At 36.1% G+C, this 8,622-nt stretch overlaps 1 protein-coding gene across 3 annotated transcripts; it reads right to left on the reverse strand.

Annotated features, from left to right (window-relative positions):
- Positions 1–1,148: 1,148 nt before the first annotated feature.
- Positions 1,149–8,227, reverse strand: LOC131041620 (protein DETOXIFICATION 27). Of its 3 annotated transcripts, XM_057974757.2 has the most exons (10): positions 8,168–8,227; positions 7,951–8,075; positions 7,599–7,826; positions 5,568–6,109; positions 5,361–5,447; positions 5,195–5,251; positions 2,888–3,126; positions 2,523–2,641; positions 1,719–1,805; positions 1,150–1,597 (listed from the first exon to the last, which is right to left on the reverse strand). In XM_057974757.2, exons 3-10 carry the CDS (start codon positions 7,710–7,712, stop codon positions 1,565–1,567), a joined length of 1,278 nt encoding a protein of 425 aa, XP_057830740.1. In that variant the 5' UTR covers positions 7,713–7,826; positions 7,951–8,075; positions 8,168–8,227; the 3' UTR covers positions 1,150–1,564. The 3 variants fall into 3 exon arrangements, with proteins under 3 accessions (XP_057830739.1, XP_057830740.1, XP_057830741.1); XM_057974756.2 differs by having other exon boundaries at positions 1,149–1,597; positions 7,599–8,075; XM_057974758.2 differs by lacking the exons at positions 7,599–7,826; positions 7,951–8,075; positions 8,168–8,227 and adding an exon at positions 6,289–7,486.
- Positions 8,228–8,622: the final 395 nt, after the last annotated feature.

Here is an 8,622-nt window from a genome sequence, read left to right on the forward strand (position 1 = left end):
TTGGAATATTTGGTTGGAAAGGAATAGGAGGATCTTTCAAGATGCTAGAATGGTTGTTCACCATTTATAGGGGAGGATCGCCACACTCTTCATGAGACTATCTTGGCAAAGTGTGATCTTGCTGGTGATGTGGATCTTGAAGATGTTGATATTTACAATCGGCTCAATTTTCCTAATTAGAGAGTTGTTCCTTCTCTCAAAGTGTGCTATAAGCAAGCTCAGAGGAATAGGGGGAGGCATCCTTTGCAGAAGATTATTCGTTTGGGTCAATGGCACCCTCCTCATGGAGTATTGAAGATAAATATTGATGGCTCTTCTAGGGGGAACCTTGGTCACATTGGTATTGGTGGTGTAGGGTGTGATAGCTCTGGTCTGGTCCAGTTTATCTTTTCAATTTATAAAGGTGTTTATACAAATAATTACATGGAGGCTCCCATTTTGTATACTATGGAGATAGATTGTGTTCTTGGATGGAACATGATTATTTGTGAATCTAATTCACAAGTGGTGGTGTGACTGCTGAATGAGCAACGATTTGATGATGTTAATTGACACTTAGCCCAGGTTGTTAAATAGATTTTATGGCTGTCTCGTTCTTTGGAATCTGTTATTTTTACTCACATTCTTAGGGAGTAGAATGGAGTTGCAGACTGCCTGGCCAAATGGGCTTGTGATCGAAGGGATGGATGGAATCTTAAGAAAAGCCAATTAACTCTGGAATCGTCTCACATGTTTGAGTAGGTTCTTGCTGCTGATAGAGATGTTTAATGTGTTGTTCTTTGCAGGACTTTTGACCCTTATTACTTTGTAATTCTCTTTGTGTTGAATAAATTTTTACACCTCTTTTAGATTAAAAATTCTTTCAATTCTGAGTCAAAAGATTTGGGAGAGCATCTAGCTGTAGCATTTACACTGTATACTCCAATCAAGCATTTCTTTAAAGATGTGTTGATGGTGTCTAGAGTCTGATTCGACAATAACATCCGTGTTCTTCAATTCACTGGTTTATCAGCATAGTCATATTGATCTAAATCTACTAATGAACGCAAAAACTTCATTGCTAGAATAGCGTAAAAATGAAGCACGAAATAGAAGTTACTTAAAAAATGGAAAAAACCTGATACTTTCATTAACTAAAGCAATTTGGATGAATGCATACAAAAATGTCGCCTACTTCGTTCTTAAGAAGCAACTCAAACTACCTACCTTGCTTTTCCATCCCTTAAACCTAGCTGATGGAATTAAAAGCTTTTTTTTTGGTTGATAAACGGCAGAGCCAGATATATTAATATTAAGGAGTACATGTTTCATATATTCATGGAGTTTGACAGTTTGCTAGCCCTTCTGGGCCTTCCCTGGAACTTGAAAATTCAAAATGAGGAGGAATTAAAAGCTAAATTAAATCAAGATAATTGTACATGTTTTCTAAAACAAAAAAATCTCCCTTAACTACGCTTCCCCAAAGAGGTCTCTTTGGACTACCAGTAGCATAACAAGCCAGAGTTGAATTAAATTATGATGGTGCATCCGTAGCCTTTGGTACTAGGACACATAATAGCCTATGTTATTCACTGACTCGATCTATGGCTTGGGCAGCCTGTAATTAGCATAGAACAACAATGAATTAAAATCATATCTTGTCTCCAAAAACAATCACTAGCAATTTGGCAATTGCAGGAAATGTGCAGAAAACAACTCTAATGAGATTTAGTATTTACCTCTCTGTCCCAGTCACATCGATACACAATAAAAGCCAAAATAATCGTCTGAACTGCTGTACCACATATCATTCCTGTCCATATCCCCTGCCATATACAATTTGGGATGCAATGCGTTCAATTTGAGAATGTAAGGTTGAAATACTCAATCAATTACACAATTTATCTAACTCTTAGTAGAAAAAAGGAAGTCTAATAAACTGTACAATAAAAGCAGTGTATAATTGATCCCTAACAATGTGTAAGAGAAACCATCTAGATTTATCTAGTATTCTTCCATTTATTATTCTTTAGTGACCTTAAAACTTGTTCATATTTAGCACTAATAGAGCTTCAATGCTATTTGCTTTCTTTCGTTCCAACTAAGAATCGTTGGTTGATGGATTGCTTTCATTCTATAACAGTTAACTATACTGCAATGATCTAATCAATTTTTGGGTGCAGCATTAGTAAAATATTAATAATTCACAGGGTTTTTCATTTAGTTGATTCCCCTTTACAACTAGAGGACAAACGAAGAATTTTGGGGAAAGATTCAATGCAGATCTGAATGGAAAGGTTTTCGATTAGAATTGCAACTGTTGAAAGAAGTGAAAAGATGAGAAGATGTGAGGGCAACCATTGTGTGGCTAAGTTCTGTTACGAGTATTAACAATTATCTACATTCTAAAATATGATTTAGATGAGTATTGTATATATATGATTTTCTGGTCCCATAAGCTCCAGAGAATCTTCTTTGTAAGGCAATAAAAATTTCATTTCATTCTATATTAGCCTGTTCTCCTTGAAAGAAGTAGCACTCACCAAAACCCCCTGTTTAAACACCCAACCAAGAATGACTCCAAAAGGGATACCAATCACATAGTAACACCCAATATTGATGTAAGCAACATAAGATTGCCACCCTGATCCCACTGCTACCCCTGAAACAGAATAAGGAAGAAGAATGCATGGTTAGTGTCATATAAGAGTAGAAATTGAATTTGATCTGTTCAGTGCTCATAACTCTTATGGCAATTGCAACCTTTAGATTCCTCTTGACATACAACGTTTTCACCATTACCAATTTTCCAAAGACATGTTTTATTCAAATAAGTTGCAGGGGGGAAAAAGCAGGGATTTGAATTTCTAATCAATACTTATACAAATAGAAAGTTGAATTGCTTTACCTGACAGGACTGGCTGAATACTGTTAAAGAGGACAGTAAAGCTCAATAAAATGGACAGTTTAGAGACTGCTTCTAGAATTGTGGAGCTACTTGTGAAGGCCAGAGCAAATTCCTGGCGAAGCACAATAATGAGCAAAAAAAAAACAAGGCCTATCACAGTCGAAGTAGTTGCAGATACAATCACTGCAAACCTAGCTCCTTTGCCATTTCCAGCACCCAGCTCATTGGCCACCCTTACACTGCATTTACAAACCAAACAAATCTATACAACAATCAATCCAATTCAGAGTAGAAGACATACAAATTTTATGACATTATGATGTTAAACTCACTTAAAGCGGAATTTGTAACCAATCCCCATTTGGATATTCATACCACATTACAGATCTAATGGTTTCATCCAATGGGGGCAATGACTGGAGGTGTGTATTCTAAAATGTCTGGGCCTGCAATCAATTGTAGTTATTCTAAATTGCAGGTTCAAGTTCTGAGTTTGGGTACATTAATTTTAACTTTCTTAACTGGGCTTGGGTCTGACTGTATAAAACATATATGATAGAAAATTTAAAAAATCCATTGCCTGTACAAAATATACAAAACCAAACTTTCTTGCCAATCAAAAGAAACTACATTGGTTATGGAAAGACAAGATATATTTATATTGTTGCCAATGGTGCCTATCTAGTTTTTAAATTAGGGCAGTGATTTGGATGCAGGTCTATATCTTTCATTATTTTCATGACATTTTCTCAAGCATACTGCTGGACGTTGATTGCTGTAAAAGAAAGTGGATAAAAGAATCATGATTTAATGTACAACCTTCCTCTTGATATAAATGCCGGAAACAAAGAGTGCAGTGTAGCCTTGGCACATTCTATCAATAAATTATTGTGTCATAATAATATGATTAGTTGATGTGATTGCAAATGTACACAGCAAAGCCTGCAACATAGGGTGCTCAACTACTGTTTCCTCTCCCCTACATAGCTTCTGAGCAGAAAATTTGTAAGAGGGGTCAATTTAAAAAATTGAACCATTACATTGTTTGTTCTTACTTTTCTATATTTCAAACTCTATGATAATCTGTTTTAGCAGCTATCAGTAAGGAAATACAAAGATAGATTAGGTTTTAGGTTTTGTTTTTTTTTTTGGACAAAATTTATTTTGAGTGTCTGTTTGTACCTGGGCCCTAGTATGGCTAGGATGATGTCTATTCTGATCAGGTGCAGCTCGGCTTTGCTTGGGCAAACACAGACTACATCTAGCCATGACCTGCAGGGAAAGATGAATTTGTGATGAACCCAGATGCATATACCATACTTGGACCTGGATCGAGAATGGGTACACCCAGGCCAAACTCTGTATCAGAGTAGTTATAACTAAAATTCACCCATTGAAAAGTGGGTTATACTATATACAGAAAGCAAAGGATGGGGACTAAATGGGAAAGATGAATTTGTGATGAACCCAGATGCATACCATACTTGGACCCAGATCCAGAATGGGTACACCCAGGCCAAACTCTGTATCAGAGTAGTTATAACTAAAATTCAACCATTGAAAAGTGGGTTACTGGATGCAGAAAGAAAAGATGGTGACTAAATCATATGAGTTAGTCATAGTATTTGGCTGCCCTGTGTGGAACCAAGTCTTTCAAAGAAATCTTAATATTAAGTTGAAATTGTTCAAAAGCTTGTCATAAATATAGGATGTAAAGGACGGAACATTTCCATAATGCTAGCTGAAATGAACATGTTTTCTTTGAGATGAGATGCTTCTTTTACAAGGAGCAGCCCTATGCCTATTTCTCACATATCTCATAAAACAAGACAGATGGACATGTATAGATTAAAATAAGCATGCAATGCTGCAAAAGAAACAGAGAATTGAAATGGTTGATTTGCCCATAGAGAATTTGAATGAAAATCAATGTACTTGAAATTTATGGATTTATTTCAATTGAGAAAGTGAGATCCTATGATTCATATCAACTAGAAATGCAAGGATGAAAGATAATGATGTTCCTGTCCCTGGTACATGCATTTCATTCGAATGAGCTTAGTTGGGACTTGGGCATGCCTTCAAAACAGCTAGGAAGTTACTAAAACATATGCACTCAATCTTAAAAATATGATAATAAATAAATCTATAAAGTTGAAAATAATAAACCTGCAAACATTAGGGCAACAAACGATGTCATTTAAATCATCTGACAGATTTAACAAGGTCTGTCCAGGGCATTTATGATTCTTGAATTTCATTTTAATACAGGAAATACTTTCTTCAATTATCAGTACGACTACATACCCGGTAGCAGCAAAAAAACCAAGTGGTATCATCATCTCCCACCCATTGATGCTCATGCTGCAAGAAATGTGTATCAAGGTTTTGAAAACATAGTTTCAGTTTTATATGCACTCCTGCATTGCTTCAAAATGAATGTTAAACAAAAAAAAGCTTTTTACAATGTTACCAGATAGAAAGAGAATCAACCGCTACTTCTGAATCTGGCAGATTTCCTGTCAAGAGGACCAATATTCTGTAATACCAATTCTCTAAACTGTTCACAAGCTAAAGCATGTCAGCACTGTTTGAACAAATTTTTAATTCAGACACACCCAAATACATATTATACATATAGTATATACATGTATATTTTACAAGTGAATCGGCAACTAACCATAGCATGACACCGGATGCAGCAGAAAGCTTGGCAAAAGACCACAAGTCTGTGAATGCATATCTGGACAAACCTGTCCACGTCAGCGGGCAACCCCCACAAGTGGCATAAAGAATTAGGGCAATTGGGGGCAACCACCACGCCAAATTTAATGTCATTGCTGAACCAATTAGCCCCATGTCCAATTTTATAATAAACAGCCAGCTTAGAAAAACGTGGAGCACCAAAGTGGCTGCAGAGATCCATGCAATGACCATGTTTTTCAACTGAGATTGCAAAAACCTCTGAACAGGAAAGAGGAATACAAATGAGAAGTGTTGAGGTATGAACCAGATTGAAACTTTTCCTGTTAATTCAGCAATGTCATCTGGCTGTCCAAGGATCTTCAAGATGGGGGTTGCAAATATATACATTGGTAAAAGAAGAATTGCAACACCAAACAGGACAATCCATGCTCGTTGCATATATAATCCCAATAAATGATATTTCCGAGCTCCAAAAGCTTGGCCGCACAGTGTCTCCAGGGCGCTACCCATACCTAACTGCCATGGCCAGATCCAAGTTCAACAAGATCAATAATAGTAGAGATGAATATCCCATCCTTTATCTTTTTTGTTCCTTTATGATTCATTGATTAGAGCCGAAATCAATATGTACTATTAAAACTCAAAATAAGAACAGGAATGATTATAACAAACAAGGAATATGAAGTTATGGACACCTGCAGATTACTATATCAAGCATTGTTTTCGAAATTCAGTAGAAGGGTTGGCAGTTGGCACAGAGAATGGATGAAATGATATAAAAATTGGGGAATTAATGAGGTGGGTTTGCCTTCAGAACTGTTAGCTCTTTGGGATTTTGCATAAAAAAACGTGTGCCACTGAATTTGGTGAGGGAAAAATGAGACCAACCCAATGTTCACTGGGACCTCATCTCAACCCACATAGAAACCGACTTTGCTGATTCATTACAAGGCTCTTTTACCCCATAAAAGCGTCATTTGTTGATTCATTATAAGCTCGCATAACCTGTAGTAGTTGACGCGGGGCAATGAAAAGAGTAGTGTGTATTTGTAAAACCAAGAATAATTTAAGGATAAGATGAATTTGATATGCAACACTCTTTGTCAAGAATAATGTTTGAGAACACCTATATATTAATTTAAATAGCTTAAAAAACTTGTTAAGGAAACACAACCGAGAGAACCAAAATATCATTATTTATAGAACGATAAATCTTTCAGTGACAGTTCTGAAGTAAATTGGTAGGTAAGGTTTAAAAGCATGTTTGTATATTAGTGTATATCAAGTAATTCTTCAAGACCCTTTTGTTTTTAAAATGGTTTAAAACATTCTGTCTACAGAAAGTGGATGGTGGAGGATGGTGGAGGTGCACTCAGCACCCGTTGTATCATCGTAAAATATTTTTTTCTGTTATATACTAACACGAGTTCACTTTCTAAATATTTATGAATACTAGCTACTTTCTTTTATAAACATCCCATGAGAAGCGTTACAATGGCTCCTCTGAGTTTATGAATACTAATTTTCAGAACCCCTCTTTCTGAAGAGTTTGTGAGCTTGAAATTTCATTAACTCTGAGTTGAATAGCTTCCATTCAAAAGAAGTCCTAGGAATGAGATGGATTGAATTCTGGATGATATAAATTCTTACATGTTGATGTTGAATTAGGTCAGTCTTAAACTCCATACATTAAGCAATATATTAAGTCTTGAGAATGTTAGTCAATTTTGAGTGTTTAACACTTTTAAGTTTAGAAATGTATTCTTAATGTGACTACATAGTACATACATTAAGCAACATATTAAACCTAGAAAATATCAGTGAACTCTAAATATTAAACACTTTTAAATGTAAAAATGTAAGCTTAATATATGTAGTTTAAGCCATTCCGTTGAGATATCTGTGCTAAACAGAAGAGACATGGGCAAGAAAAGAAAAACACCCAAAAAAAAAAAAAAAAACACGCATAAAAAACTGAAAAATAGAATACATTATGGATACTTACAAAGAGTCCAAAGTTGAACCCCACAATGACAGTACTGGCGATAGAAATGGCAGCCAATTCCAAATCTCCAATATGTCCTGCAAAAGCCTGAGTAACAACATTTGTTCCATACATAGCTATGCGGCTGAAAATGGCAGGCCCAGCAATCGCCCATATTTTATTTGATTCTTGTAAAATCCTTCTTCCTACATCTTTTGAGCATATCGCTGACCCACTCTCATTGCCCCCCTGCAAATTACATGAAATTTCTATAACCTCATTCTGCTTGTCATGCATTAGTGGAACTTCTAAAGACTCTGCAATATCTCCCATCTTTGCAGAAAGCAGCTTAATTTAATGTGAGGAAAATGACCTCGATATGCCGAATATATAATCCATGACACAGTCTCCCATCAAAGGTGGTTTTAGCGATGCCTTTTAAAAAAATGGCGGTGCTCACAAAAGTTGCAGATTGAACAGGTGCCTTTTAACAGTCAGCTGAGTAGCAATCAATTATCAGTACAGTAAACCAGCAAAAACAAAATATAAACTAAATTGGCAAAGTACTGATGAATAACGATCATACCTACCTAATATATATACGAGTAATCAATCTTTCGCAAGTGCGATAACTTTCATGTCGGTAGCGAAATTCAAAACAAGGACAATTCGAGAATGGCTGCTACATATACCTATCGAGCACTTTTAATAAATAGCAAATGGGCTCGCCATTCTCTGTGCTGTGTCGAAAACGACAACGGAATTTGAGCGGATTTCATTGAATATCGGTGAAGGGTAGTGACAAGTACCAAAAATAGACAGAACTTCCACCTTACGTAATCCTTTATTTGAACTTATACTTGTCACCTTCTCAGCTTCTGTTCAAACGGGCTTTATTCGCTGTCACAGCAGCTCTTACCAACCATTCCTCAAAATTTATGGACTGAAAATCTAAGATAGTTGAAAAGACCTGTCACATCAGCTCGTACCTACCATTCCTCCAAATTTATGGGAGTTGAAGATGGGTTGTAATTGAAGTGAATGA

The sequence above is a fragment of the Cryptomeria japonica genome, chromosome 8, assembly GCF_030272615.1.
Source record: "Cryptomeria japonica chromosome 8, Sugi_1.0, whole genome shotgun sequence".
Taxonomy (NCBI): domain Eukaryota; kingdom Viridiplantae; phylum Streptophyta; class Pinopsida; order Cupressales; family Cupressaceae; genus Cryptomeria; species Cryptomeria japonica.

What these genes read in the sequence shown, in the direction of transcription:
- LOC131041620 (XM_057974756.2), bottom strand. Translation starts at nt 7,910, where the DNA reads ATGGGAGATATTGCAGAGTCTTTAGAAGTTCCACTAATGCATGACAAG. An exon ending in TATTCAGCCAGTCCTGTCAG is followed by an intron (nt 2,642 to 2,887) that starts GTAAAGCAATTC and finishes ATTCTGTTTCAG; the next exon opens with GGGTAGCAGTGGGATCAGGG. An exon ending in TGTTTAAACAGGGGGTTTTG is followed by an intron (nt 1,806 to 2,522) that starts GTGAGTGCTACT and finishes TGTATATGGCAG; the next exon opens with GGGATATGGACAGGAATGAT.